Below are 15387 nucleotides of genomic sequence, written 5' to 3' on the forward strand. Positions count from 1 at the left end.
CCGCTGGCAATGAATGAAGGTGTTTAGAATCCATTTAAAACAGATGCAGTAAGGGGGAGTGCCTTCAGCCATTTTTGCAATTTCTGCAGCTAATATTGACTCCATTTTGATGCAGTTATAGTTCTTCACTATTTATTTTTGCACTTTTGTTGTTGCTGGTGTGCTTGATGCTGTAATCATCACCATTAACCTTCCAGTGACCATAAACACTTGAGTGCTGAGTGAAATTCAGAAAAGCTCTTAAGCTTGAGCCTGAAGTCATGCGTGCTGAATTGTGGGTACAGACATTGAACAGCTGAATTAAAATGGGTGGGTTGGAGTCAGGACAGGCATTAAAATTTTAAAAATCTGAACTCCAACCCAACCTCCCCACTTGCAAGTTTAACAGAGGTAGAACAAGGGGTGGACAACCAGCCTGCTCCCAGGAAGCAGATTAGCAATGTAAATGTTTTACTGAGGTTAACACCCTCTGATTTAACTTGCTTTGCAGGTTTTACAGGGTGGCGGAAGCCAGGTTTCCTGGACCTTGGAAGTGGGGGCAGCTTCAGGGAGAAAGTAAGTGCCTTTGCAGCACTGCTTGTCGACAATGATGTGCCAGAGCACTTCCCCCATTCCCAGGCAGTGCCCCATCCCTCCAAGCTCCAGGACCCATCCCATGAACCATGGAATCGGACCCCTACCTTCAGGAACAGTGATCGCCCCTACCCCAGGGTTGCAGATGGGGCCTACCTGTTCCTGTGCTCTGCTCTGGTGTCCTCCTCACCCAACTGGAAACCAAGCCTGACAATCAGGCTGACATCCAAATGGGGAATCCATCAATGACAAATGTCACAGGTTGCGGAGTTCAAACTCAACAAACGTCCAGGCTTCCCACCCAAAATTCTGCCCCTGCCTACATAACCCACCCTTATGGATATCCAGGTTGAACTGTCTTAAGGAAGGATGAATTACTCAAACTTTCACTTAATTGCGTATGCTACCTATTTCAGTGAGGTCCACAGGTGCCCATTAAAGTGGAGCACTATCCCCACGAGTGTTTTAGCCCATTTTATTGAGCATATCTGGACATGATGACATTGGGTGACACAAGCACTGGAGTTGAGCAACAGACATAGTCACCTTTTTATCTAAACTGTGATGTTTTGCATGATGCTGGATACAAAATATGGTAATCATGATCTATCCCTCAACACCAACATTTCTTATCTCAAATGGAAGCTACAAATTTTGCTTAATTTATTTACCAGAAAAAAAAAGTATTTTGGAACAAAACTTCACAGTCAAAACTAAAGCTGAGCAGTAGGAACACTCTTAAGGCCTAGATTTTAACTATTCTGACCTGCCAGGAGCAGGCAGGGGTGTGGGGTTGATAAAGTGCCAGGAACCTGAAAGTCAGGATTCTCCTGCATACCGTGGAGTTTTGCGTGTGACATCTCCAATTGGTTCCGCCTCCGGAAGTCAGCCTAATTGACGGGCTTGGCTTCCAATTGGATGCTGAACAATCTACATAATTTTATAAAATAATGAATATCAAGAAGCACCCAGGGGCTTTTGGTCTATCTTACTAACATTTGCACAGATTTGAACACCATCCTTCGGCATGTCCTAGGAGGAAAGACAATTGGCACAATACATTTTTATTATAACTTACAATTTAAGAATTACAATCTAATAGTTACTTTTTTCAGGACATGCTATTAATGGAATAAACATCATTCAAGAGCTGGCTTGTAATGTTGGTACTTCTCAAGTCTATTGCAAATAAAACTGAAAATTCCATTGTAGCGGAGTCAGCAGTGCTCAGGCCTCTTAATACGCCCGCCTAACATAAGCAATTAATGGTAATGGAGACCCTTTGCTACTTAAATGCAAGTAGCGCATTCTCAGCCTTAAATATAAAGTACATTTTAAATTATTTTATGCTCTCTGTTGTAAAGTTGGTAGCATTATGCTAGATCTGAATCACTGCAGCTATTAGCTTTACAAAATGCTGAACAAGTTCCAGACATGGAAAGCTGATAGAAATCAAAGAAATTCTGTAACAAGGGTTAGATTTTCTTTCCCAGCCACCTTCTGTATTCTAAGAAGAAATAGCATTTTAGTAAAGTATTTATTGTGCTGGAGCATTTTCACAAACTGTGACTTCATCACACTAGTCATCTCAATAAAAACATCAGACTATCAAAGGTAAAATTCAGTGGATGTAAAAATCAAATAAATTTTTCTGTCCTAAAGCTAGTGCTGATGAAACACTACACTGACATGCTACAGGGACAAGATAAAGATAATAAAGATAGATAAGACAAGTTCTTTTCTTTGAAAATGGAGATTAAAAGATCCTTTACAGACATGAAGTACAATATAAAGCACAGCACACTATAAAGTACAGTGTATTATAAAGCACAGCGCACTATAAAGCACAGTGTACTATAAAGCACAGCGTAAGCCTTGGGAAGAGGAAAAAAGAAAACCAGGTCGGATATCTTTTCTTTCCATTCATAAAGGCATGTGAACACTCACATGTGGTTCCATGATTCAGAACACACAACTGTTATAATCAACAGGTGAACGGACAAGCAGAAATAACAAACCTTTCCAAATGGCGTATCTACACATTTCTCAGTCTTTTCCTCCAAAATGTCCAGATCACCCAATCCTGACCCACCAATAATTCCAATCTATAATCCAAAGAAAACAGAAAGTTAAAATTTAAATATATGCTCTTTATTAAAGAGGCACCATTAATTGACATGGATTATCAAGATGCTCAGGTAAATTCAGCATAATTTCAGGGTGTGGAAATTTTCAAATTTCTACATCAATCTAGAATTGCATCAACAGTGGGAGCAAGATCACAATCAGTTCGCCCTCCAAAAGCAGGGTTTCTGTTAGGCTTTTACGATAAACACAACATGAAGCGATTGCCTGACGGTCTGTTCTTAATGTTGGTCACTTATACATTCCATTTTGTAACTCTTAAAAGTCCTCCTTTAAAAAACATCCAAATTTCAGGTGGCGTAGTGTTCAGCTGGACTGAGAACAACATGATGTGACATCTTATGGCCATAAAATCACTATATAAATGCAAGTTTGATCTTTTTTTGTTTCAATAAATTGCAATGGATACAGTAGTTGAAAGGTTATAGAACTGTCTTCCCGAGTATTAGATGTTATGATTCTGTTATTCACCTCTTTTTTTATGCATGATTGATCTTATCAGGCTGTTTCAATCTACAAACTGTCATCGCCAACTTTAATATATAAAATTATATGTTGCTGCTATAGCTGGCAACATAGGATAAAGAAGCAGGGTTTTTAAAATTTATTCACAGGATGTGAGTGTCGCTGGCTAAGCCAGCATTTATTGCCCATCCCTTGTTCAGAGGGCTTTTAAGAGTCAACCACATTATTGTAGATCTGGAGACACATGTAGGCCAGACCAGTTAAGGACAGCAGATTTCCTTCCCTGAAGGACGTTAGTGAACCAGGTGGGTTTTTATGACAATTGGCAATGGTTTCATGGTCATCATTAGACTTTTAATTCCAGATTTTTATTGAAATCAAATTCCACCATCTGCCGTGGTGAGATTCGAACCTGGGTCCCCACAGCATTACACCGGGTCTCTGGATTACCAGCCCAGTGACAATACCACTACACAACCGCCTCCCCATTCAGCCCGTCGAGCCTGCTCCGCCATTGAAACAGATCATGCTTGATCATCTACCTCTTACACTATTTTCCCCAGTATCCCCATATCCCTTGATATCATTAGTGTACAGAAATCTACTGATTTCTATCCTGAACATGCTCAACAATTGAGCTTCCACAACCCTCATCTCTCACCCCTCTCCTAGAATCCACAGTCAGGCTGCCAGGGTATATACCTGGCAGCCTCACCACGTTACGTGCCAACCCCCCCCCCCCACCCCCCCACCACCCACTGATAAAATATCAGCAACAGTGGGAAGAGGCCCTTAAGTGGCCATTAATTGGCCAAAGGGTGGATTGCTGCTTGTCACCAACCCCTCTGCTGGTAAAATACTATAGGTGACAGGCACAGCACCCGCCACCATTCCATCCCATCTTATGACCCACCCGCCCAGCCTGCTGTTGGGTGGAGGGTGCAGCTAAGGATGTGGGGCATAAAAGCCTGGCCTGTGTGTTGCAGTGATGATTGTTCAATCTGATTGGTTGAAGGAGCACACTTGCTGGCACTCTTTCAAAGAAAGAGGAGAGTTTATCCCCCTTATCATTGCCAGTATTTATGCTTCAATCATCAGTACCAAAACAAATTATCCGATTATTATCACATCGCTTTTTGTGGCAGTTTACTATGGGCAAATTGGCTGCCAGGTCTCCTACATTGCAACAGTGGCTACACTTCAAAAATATTTCATTGACTGTAAAGCCCCTTAAAGGGGAAACCATTAGTCGTGAAAGGCATTCTATAAATGCACGTTTTGTTTGCTTCTGCAAGAATCCTAAGCAACACTGGAATATTCAAATCAGAGAAAGTAAGTGCAGATAAAAACTCCCTCATAAAACTGCAACAAAGTACATTAGTAAACAGTGGCAAACTCTGGGCTTTTTGCAGCATACATGCACTCAAGAGTTGGCCAGCAGTGTAAATCTGGCACTCCAAAAAAAACACCGAACAAACTAGGGTTTATAAAGTGCTTTTCATGTCCTCAATGCATCAAAAGTGCTTTATAGCTAAAGGACTGCTTTCCAGTATAGTCACGGTTGGTTTGTAGACAATGGCATTTAGCCAATTTGCATACAAAGATTCCACAAACAATGACATGAATGATCAAATTAATCTGTTTTTGATGTTATCTGAGGAATAAACGTTGGCCAGAATACCAGGAAAATCGCTCTGGATAGTCAATTGGAATCGTTAATTTTCACCAGAGCGGGATTAACATTTCATCCCAAGGTTGGCATGATTTGAGATACAACCCTCCCTCAGTACTGTACCAAAGTGTCAACCTAAATTGTGTTCTCAAGTCCTGGAATAGGGATTGAATCTAAAACCTCCTGATTCAGAAACAAGTGTCAGAATTTTCCCGTCGGCGATTTGGGGGCAGGGCCCACTCACCGATGGGAAAATGATGCGGGATGACGTCGGGAGCAACCCCCGTCGTCATCCCAGTCCCTTTAAATTTTAGGAAGGCGGGCGGACAGCGGAATCAGCTGTCCGCCCGCCAACCTGTCAATGGCCAATTGAGGCCATTGACAGGGTCATTAGGATAATTAAAGACCTGCCTGTCCAACCTGAAGGCTGGCGGGCAGGCCAGGAACCCCAGCGGGCTTCTGATAAAAATGAAACCTCATCCACTGGCGGGATGAGGTTTCATGTTCGTTTTTAAAAACTTTAATAAGTTTAATGTGAGATTTATTAACATGTCCCAACTCGTGTGACATTGTCACATGAGGGGGACATGTTAATAATTTTTTTATTTTTCTATGTTTCATGATTTTTAAGTTGTCACTGATCTCCCTGAGACAACACTTAGCCTTAGGGAACAGTGCGCTCTTTCGCGCGCATGTGCGAAAGAGCACACTTTGACAGTTGGGGAATCCCTCCCCGCCCCCCCGCACAGGAAGTGCTCATTGGGCAGGCCACTGTGCAGGCCTTAATTGGCCCGCCCACTCAAAATGGCAGCGGGCCCCATTTCGGCAGTGGAGGCCGGCTGCCCACCCGCCACCGAGCTGGTGGGTCCCGCCCACCCACCAAGGTCAAAATTCTGCCCAAGATTACTATACTAAACCAAGCCAAAGAGGAGGGAGACTTCATGCAGGAAGGACTACATGTTTTAATCTTCAGAATAATTTCAGCGCCTAACACAGGGAATCTGTGGCTTACCTTCAAAGGGCTTCACAGTCAGTGAAGTGCTTTTGAAGTGCAGTCACTGTTGCAGCATAGGAGACCTGGCAGCCAATTTGCACATAGTAAACTGCCACAAATAGCAATGTGATAATGATCAGATAATTTGTTTTGGTAATATTGATTGAGGCATAAATACGGGTAATGGTATGAGAGATAAACAGGTCACTCTCATCATGGGATCCGGGCCGGAGCTGCCAGATTCCCGGACCTGGAGGACGGCTGCAGGCTGTGGAGGAGCAGCTAAGGCGGTGGGCCCTGAGGGACCCCTGAGCCCACAATGAGGCCTGGTGGTTCAGCGGAGGCTTTGCTAAACCAATTGCCTTCAGTGATATCTTCTTTCGAGGTTTCAAGTGGGGATTTGCAGCATTTGTTGTGGCTTTGCGTGTTGAATATGCATTATTTTCTCCAAGAAGAATGGAGGACATCACTAGAGAATGAAAACTGAGAGCACTGAAATTTTGTGGAACTTTCAGCATTTCCCCACTTTTCCACTTTTGGGTGGGCCGTAACTAGTGTATCAGATGAGAAGCAAACATCTGTATAGAATAAAATAATCTATTGAATCAGTACAAAAAAATAAAAATAAACTCCCCTGCTCTTCTTCAAAAGGGTGCCAGCAACTGTGCCCCTTCAACCAGTTATACTGAAGAATCATCATCGAGACACACAGGCCAGGCTTTTATGCCCCATACCTACCCCATGTCTCCATACTGTAACAGGCTGGTGGGGGTCATAAATGGGGTGGGATGGTGGAGGGTGCCGTACACGTCACCATCCGACTCCGCTGTTATTTTACCAGCAAGGGGGTAGGTGACAAGTAGCCACCCACTCTTTGGCCGATTAAGGCTCTTAAGTGGCCAATTAATGACCACTTAAGGGCCTCTTTCTGCTGTCACTGATATTTTACCAGTGGCCAGAGGGGGAGCCATGCAACATGACGAGGCTGCCAGGTATATCCTGGCAGCCTGACGGTGAATTCTGGAAGATGAATGAGAGAGAGAGAGGAGGTCCCTCATGTTTGGGAACCCTGTGCCCCACTGTGGATCCTGAATGGTGACAAGGATCGCTCCTGCTTGAAGAAACCCTCCCCTACACCCACCATCCTCTCAATTGCTCCTGGTGATGTTGCTGGGTCAGAAAAGCTACCATGTAGAGAAAGCAAACTAAAGAGGGGGAAAGAAAGATAGGATTAAGAGAGAGATAAAAGACGCAAAGGAAAATTAGATCTCCAACATTAATTGCCTTCTGAAGGAACGAGAGTCCACATCTATAAATTAAATTTTCAGGGCCAGAGAAGTTGCTTGGCAGTAATTATGCCTTAGTACACTGTTAAAAATCCACTTATCCTAAGTGCACCAATTTTCCCTGGCAGTTGAGGGGATAACTAGTAGCGAAATACAGCAATTTCATGCATTTACGTGGATTTGGATGACAGTGAGGCACTGGTGTAGTGAAGCTTGCAGAGGAGAAAGTCAAATCAGATAGCACCTCCCGAATTTCTGCATTTAACTCCACAGACTCCAAAGCCAGGATTTTGCCCTCGTCAGGCAGACTCAGCAGGGGCGTGTAGGAACAGTCGGGAAGCCGACTGTCACCCGTGATCGGGGCCTGACCGTGATTTCACGCTGGCGGGCCAATTAAGGCCTGCCCAGCGTGAAATACATGCTGCAGCACTCAGCACTGCCTATGTGGGGGCGGGGTCGGAAGGAGGGCGAGTGGGGAACTTCGTGCACACTCGCAGGAAAAGCTCCGAGGCACAGAGCTGCCTCAGGGAGAAGATTTTAAGGATTCAAAATAAACAATTTTAAATTGTTTAAAAAATGTGCCCTCATGTGAATCTGTCACATGAGCAGGGACACGTTATTAATGAACTGTTAACATTTTAATTTAATTTTTATTTGCTATTGGAAACCTCATCCCGCCCATGGATGAGGTTTCCTAAAAAATCCAAAGGCTGCTTGGCCTTTTCCCCTGCCCGCCAACTGTATGGCAGCAAAAAATTTAAATTCAATTAGATTTTTAACAGGCCTATTAAGGCCATTAATTGTCAGCGGGCGCACTGCTGACTCCCACATGCACCCGCCGACTGAAATATTGGGCGAGTGCACGATGATGTCAGACGCTCACCCGACATCACCGCAAGTCATTTTATGCTTGGTCAGGTCGGGTGCGTGCCCGCCCAACAAGTGGAAAATTCTGGCCCAGAAGTTGCTGCTGTCAGGTTTAATCCACAATAACAGTGAACGCTATTATCATCTCAATTATTCCTGACAAAATCCAGGCAAATGAAACCAACAAGATACAACAAGTTCTGATAAGGGCAGCACTGTGTATTGTGCTTATAATGTGCTGATTGCAAACTCAAAGCTGATTCAATTAAAGATGCCATTCTTCAGGGCATCCAACAATTACTGTGAAAATTATCATTAATCCAAACCAACATGGAAGTACAGTCCCTGCCATCTGCTACCTGTGGGTGAAGAGATACCAGATGGAATTAGCAACACATTGATAACGACACAATGGTTAAATCACTGGAAGGTTACCCTGGGCATTACAGGACATCTACTGAGCAGGAATGAGATAGCAGCAATCTTGCAGCTGCCGAGATTTATTTTATGTGTGAATCATACTTGCAGTATGAACAAACACGCATGATGCAAAGATAAAGATGACTAAAATTTACAACAAGCAACTACGGCTTTCTGTGTAACACATGGAGGATTCATAGTGGAACATCACAGGCAAGAATATGTGCTCAAGTTTAATTAAGGTTAATACCGTGTCAAAATGAACTTTGTGCCCCATCACCACCCCTACTCCAACCTACACACACTAAACAACCAATAGTAGCTGTTTATGTATCAGTCATGTTATGCCATCCACGACAGCACAAACAAATTCACTATTCTTTCATCTCTGACACAAGCCTGGAAGTTGCATTATTTTGACAGGGATATCTGGTTTTTTTAAACAGCCAATTGTCCTCTGTTAAAACAGCAAATAATGGAAATAAAAAAAATACATTTAAGTGTTTGTGCAAGAATATTGCCCATTCAAATTTCCATTCCAGAGTAACATACTATGAAATTCCAGACCACTCAACACAAACCAAAAGCATAAGGTTTCAAACTCGGGCCCACCAGATCATGTCTGACTGGGACCACAGAAACGATGCACCAAGTGCAGTGTTGAGAACTTTCTATTCTATGTTCTTTCTACATTTGTTCATTTACTAGCATGCTTCAAACAACATTTCTTTCGCAAGGATAGCACTGTTGCCCTTGTTAACCCGCACCACCCATTATAAATGAGGATGTAGGGTCCTCAAGAATGGTTCACCTTTAAAGGATTTGGAAATCCACTGGCCTACAGCTACGGCCAAACATTAGCCAAACATGCAAGCAGCAATGGCCTGGAACTCACTGCCTTCGAGGGTGGTGGAAGCAGAGACAGTGATTTCAACAGGTAATTGGATGAGCACTTGAAGGAAGAGTGGGGAAATGGGACGGACTGGATAGCTCCACAGAGAGCCAGCATAGATGCAATGGGCCAAATAGCACTCTGTGCTGAAAATGACTATATGACGCATGTGCTTTTGGGGAAAAAAAACCCTATATTTTATGTAGGGTTGGCAGTCCTTTAAGCACTAGGTTTCTCTGGAAAATGATTTGCTTTGTAAATGCAAATTGCTTCCAGTAACTAATCATGTGACCAAGTTGTCTGGGAGATAAGAAATAGTGATAAAAAAACGGTCAAACAATAAGTTATTACTTTTTCTTCAGTTCTCAGGTCCGACCCACAGCACCACAATCTCCATCACAAGGGTAGAGTAAGGAGGCAGTTCCTAAATCCACTCCAGACAGAACAGGAATTGAACTCCATGCTGTGGGCACCAAGCTGATCCACACCAGCCATCCAGCTCAAGGAATCCAAGTTGCTGTGACAACATACAGCTTTGCATGCATGTTGTAATCTGGAGCCATGGACAGCAATGGTAGAGGCTCAAATTTCTTTCCAACACAAGTTAATACAGGGTAGAGTAAATTCCTGTGGGTGGTTCTGTTTTCAAGCAGTTTAGTTTAGAACAAGCTGGCTGCAGGGAACACTTCTTTCAAGCCGAATTCAGCTGAAATTCTATGTGCTGGCTAAAAATGTTTAAACCCTTCAATAACTGAAAGACTCTACTAACAAGTGAGTTTGATTTCAGAAATAGCCACGCTGAGGAGAGGTTGGAAGGGGGAGGGTGTGGGAACGGGATGGAGAGAGAGGGTGCCTAGATGCAAGACTCAAGGGTTAGAGAACATTAGAACCAGGAGAGTTCTAAACCTTTAAGCTTAAGGCCGCCAAGCCCTTAGACTTAAGATATTAGCACAGCCTGTGTTGAACTGGGAGTCTATAACCATGGGGCAGTTAGAGGAGACATGAAGGTGAAGGGACAGTCTTGCCAAAAGTAAGCGGAGGGCCAAAGAAATCTCAACCCTTATACAACACAGTACTCAGACTAAGTAGTTAATCTTCCAATTTCTGATAAGTATCTGACTTGAGTTTTTGGGATGTAAGTCAAATGGATGTAGAAGGAAATTTGAGCTAAGAAGTTTGATTTAGACTATAAGTAACCATGTTCATTATACTTTAAAAAAAAACATAACTGACTATTTAAGATAGAGTAGTTAGTAGTGGAGGTCTTGTGGGTAGTGTCCCTACCTCTGGGCCAGAAGCTCCGGGGTCAAGTTCCACTTCAGAACTTGGTGGCCACGGAAGGTGCATTCATAACACGGCCAATCAGGCTGATTCTCAGTCTGTAAATCCTCCCAATATGCCTGATGCCAGGCAGTAAGAGCATGAGAGTTTCCTGGTCAGCCATACTGCAGAAAGCAATGACAAACCACTGCAGTACTTTGCCAAGTATAATCATGGAAAATTCAATCAAAGCCCATGGTTGCCAGTGATCTCTTAGGGCATGGTACCCAAAGGAGGAGGATAGTTAATGGTATCATGTTCTTTGACTTTTGTGTAGTAAAATTCTTTTGTTTTAAACCACGTGGCTTCATTCTTTAGTAAATATCTAGGTTTCCAAATTTCCAAAAAAGAAACATTACTGGTCTCTACCTAGAGTTGTTGCTGTGATATTGGAAGTTACAGCTGAACACTCAGCTCTACCAGTTACTAGAAACAATAACCAATTTGACGAAGTCTACTCAGACTTCAGTAAGGCTTTTGATAAGGTCCCACATGGGAGACTGATAACGAAGGTAAGAGCCCATGGGGTCCAAGGCAATTTGGGTCCAGAATTGGCTGAGTGGCAGGAAGCAGAGAGTGATGGTGGAGGGGTGTTTTTGTGACTGGATGCCTGTGTCCAGTGGGGTTCCACAGGGATCTGTATTGGGTCCCTTGCTGTTTGTGGTTGATCAGTAAGTTTGCGGATGACACGAAAATTGGTGGGGTGGTAAATAGTGAGGAGAATAGCCTTAGATTACAGGAGGATATAGACGAGCTGGTCAGATGGGCTGAGCAGTGGCAAATGGAATTTAATCCGGATAAGTGTGAGGTGATGCACTTGGGCAGGACAAAAAAGGCAAGGGAATACACGATGAATGGTAGGACCCTGGGAGGTACCGAGGATCAGAGGGACCTTGGTATGCATGTCCACCGGTCCTTTAAGGTAGCGGGACAGGTAGATAAGGCAGTTAAGGCATATGGGATACTTGCCTTTATTAGCCTAGGCATAGAATATTAGAGCAGGGAAGTTATGCTGGAACTGTATAAAACACTGGTTAGGCCACAGTTAGAGTATTGCGTGCAGTTCTGGAATCCACATTATAGGAAGGATGTGATTACACTAGAGAGAGTGCAGAAGAGATTTACCAGGATGTTGCCTGGGCTGGAGAGTTTTGGTTATGAGGAGAGATTGGATAGACTAAGGTTATTTTCCCTGGAACAGAGGAGATTGAGGGGGAACATGATTGAGGTGCATAAAATTATGAGGGGCATAGGTAGGGTAGACAGGAAGGAACTTTTCCCCTTGGTGGAGGGATCAATAGCCAGGGGGCATAGATTTAAGGTAAGGGGCAGGAGGTTTAGAGGGGATGTGAGAAAGAATTTTTTCACCCAGAGGGTGGTGGGAATCTGGAGCTCACTGCCTGAAAGGGTGGTAGAGGCAGAAACCCTCATAACATTTAAGAAGTATTTGGATGTGCACTTGTGATGCCATGGCAACAAGGCTATGGGCCTCGTGCTGGAAAACGGGATTAGAATAGTTAGGTACTTGTTTGACTGGCGCAGGCTCGATGGGCGAAGGGCCTTTTTTTATGCTGTAGACCTCTATGACTATAATTTCACAACCAAGCTTCAAAATGGCCTATGCTATTACTGCTTGTGTACACACACCCGAGCTAGTTAGCTGGCGACCCATACACACCAGGTTCCACAGGATTTGATAATTTGTATAAAGTACCTCACCTTTCTTGGTTTTTCCAAACAGGGTGAACTCAGAATCAGGTGTGAAACACTCTTAAGGGGGCTTTTATTTTTGGGCAGGCTAGCAAGACAGAGTGACTGGAGGAGCTTCTAGAGCTGCTATCTTCACTGGAGAGCTGGAGGCTTTACTGGAGGAAGTAATCCTGAGGAATGAAGTAATTTTTTGGGTTGAGTCAGTGCCTAACAAGCAGGTTGGAAGTGGCTGGTTATTTGAATGCTGTTCCATCAGTGTGTCCCTCCTGGGAATAAATGAGCAAGAAGTTCTCCAGGCTGTGGAAGATAAGCCAAGGAAAGAAAGGCTAATGGGTGTGTGCACTCAAGGCAACAGAGTGGCTGGATGATGCATACATAAGCTTTAAAACCAGTGTGCTACCACATCTATATTGTAGCCTGCAAAGAACCTACAATTCTTGGAAATGGTACAACTTTTGGATTGTTACAAATAAAATGTCAATAAAAAGAGATGATCATTGAGCCTATTGAAGCTCATCTCCCATAGCATCACAGAATGGTTACAGCACAGGAGGAGGTCATTTGGCCCATGCCAGCTCTCTGCAAGAGCAATTTAGCTAGTTCTACTTACCTACCCTTTTCCACCAGCACTGCAAGTTCTCTCTCTTCAGGTGTTTATCCAATTCCCTTTTGAAATCCATGATTGAATCTGCCTCCACCATCCTCTCAAGCAGTACATTCCAGATCCTAACAACTTTCCAAATTCACCTCATTGTAAAGATCCTAAATGCTTTTGTCTCCTATGATCACCTCCTCACACTTGATACCAAACAGGCTCCTCCTTTGTGCTCAGAAATTATTTCTGTTTTCTTTCCTAAATATGCCTCAACAATTTATAGGTATTTACTTTGATCTTACATTCCTGACTTAATTTAACCTATAATTCGACTTTTGTCAAACAATTCCCTATTCTCTTTATTGGCCATTCATTCCACAAAATTCAATCCTAGATTCAACCATTTTTTTTTAAAAAAGCCATGCTGTCATCAAAGCTGTGTCAGGACACGACACAGTCAGTAGCAAGATATGTCAGATCATGTTGGTCGATAGCAACAATTAGGTATTTCTTTCAAGGTGTAGCGTTGTGAAGATAATCTTCTGGCAATGGATGGATGCAATAGTGAAAATACGGAACCCTTTCTCAGAGTACCAAGTTCTCTTCTTAATTTCCCATGGAGAGGAATGATGGGTTTCTCCTATTTGTTTATATAGCACCTTTCATGATCTCGCAACATCCCAAATTGCTTTATAGTCAATTAAAAGTACTTTTTTTAGTGTCACCACAATTATAATGCAGAAAACACAGCTGTCAATCGGCACACAAGCTCCCACAAACAGCAACCTGATGTTTGGAGAGCATAATTCAGAACTAAGCAGAGTAAGAGAAACAGCACATTTCAGAACAATCTTGAATGTTCCAGCTGGTAACTAAAGCTTCCATTGGTTTGGGAATGGCTTTGACATGTTGGTGGGTATCTACTGTTGTTACCACAGCAATGCTAAATGAAAGGTAGAATATCAAGTGCCAAAAGAGCTGCAACACAGGTACAGAAGCAATTCTGAATTCCAACATGGATCCAGAACAGTAACCAAGGAAAAGGAGTAGCTCATATTTACACACACTTATATATACCCATATTAAATGAAAGTTTCTCTCACTTTCTATTTTTTAAGCTAGTATCATGTTGTGTTCAAGAGACATAAAAAATAAAATCAGCTGGTGGTACCTAGCATATTTATGACGAACAAACAGCCTTGCTATTTGCCTAATTGAAATAAAATCATGTTCTAAAATAATTGCATATCTATTGCCCCCGTGTGGACAGAAAAGGATTCGGTCCTTAACTTTTATAAAAATAGTAATCGAGAAAATGGCCGCCACTTAAACCGTTAGAAAATGGAGCCAGTCGTGACGAAATCAGATCAACGGCAAGGTCAATGCTGCACGAAAGATGAACTTCATGGATCTCTTTAATGCTCAGTTTTAACAACTGTACGTACTGACCAGAATTAAGGCATTTTACCTTACTTAGAACTATGTAGCTTTTCTGTTTTCTCTGGGCAAAGGGAACAATTCCGAAAAATTTTGTTCCATTGTCATTTTATATATAACAGAATGAAGGATCAACCGACTATGTAACGGACGTATTCAAAATATAACTGCAATGTGGTGGTACAGCTAATCGAAGCACCAACAAAACACGGGTCGCTACTTCCCCAAGGACACAATTTCAGACACGTTAGCTCAAGGAAGATGCTGACTGGAGGCCGGTGTTTTCCCGCAGCAATAGAAAGAGAGAGAGACAGAGAGAAAAAGAGGAAAAAAGACTGGACTATTCTTGTGCACCCCTTAGTGGCCTGTTCAAGAATAGCACACCATTTATCCAGGAGGAACTTGGCAGCTGTTTTGAATCCAAGCCTCCAAAGTGAAATATTTTTTCCCCCCAATTTCCACAATTCCCTGGCCAGTTGGAAGCAGCCAGTTTGTGATTAATTGACATGGAACTTAGTTAACAATAGCATCACTGAGCACATAACTGCATACGCACATACTGCTGGTTCAAAAAAACACACACTTTCCTTTTTTCCCCCTATACGCCACATTCCTACTCCCTACTCTCCAAAATGCACACCATGAAAAATTAGTGAAATTACAGAAGCTATATCAACTTATGTTTCATCTGACTCTCACATGTGAAGCAGTTTTCCGCTAAATCCTTGTCTGCATCAATTTGTTAAGTAGGTAAAATTTTAAAAATAGATGTTACCAAATTTCCCCCCCAAAAACTTTCTTCCCTTTAACACGAATAAATGGTGTAACACCGGCTCACATGTTACAGTCAGGTAAAACATTAAGTTTGATATATTTGCTACATGAACTTTAAATAACTGCTTACCAATCACTTCCACAACTTTGTCACCACCACCACAGCACTACCCAAACACAGAGCAGACATGACTGCCTGATATCAAGTCATGGACAAGTCAAAATTTCCACCAACTT

At 42.8% G+C, this 15387-nt stretch overlaps 1 protein-coding gene across 1 annotated transcript in view; it reads right to left on the minus strand.

Moving 5' to 3' along the window:
- Positions 1 to 15387, minus strand: part of mtap (methylthioadenosine phosphorylase) — a 212922-nt gene that overhangs the window by 175439 nt on the left and 22096 nt on the right. Inside the window, exon 2 of the mRNA XM_078569460.1 lies at positions 2592 to 2678. Coding sequence (XP_078425586.1) covers positions 2592 to 2678 — 87 coding nt within the window. The remainder of the gene's footprint in view (positions 1 to 2591; positions 2679 to 15387) is intronic.

Source organism: Cetorhinus maximus, chromosome 2, assembly GCF_964194155.1.
Source record: "Cetorhinus maximus chromosome 2, sCetMax3.hap1.1, whole genome shotgun sequence".
NCBI classification, from domain to species: domain Eukaryota; kingdom Metazoa; phylum Chordata; class Chondrichthyes; order Lamniformes; family Cetorhinidae; genus Cetorhinus; species Cetorhinus maximus.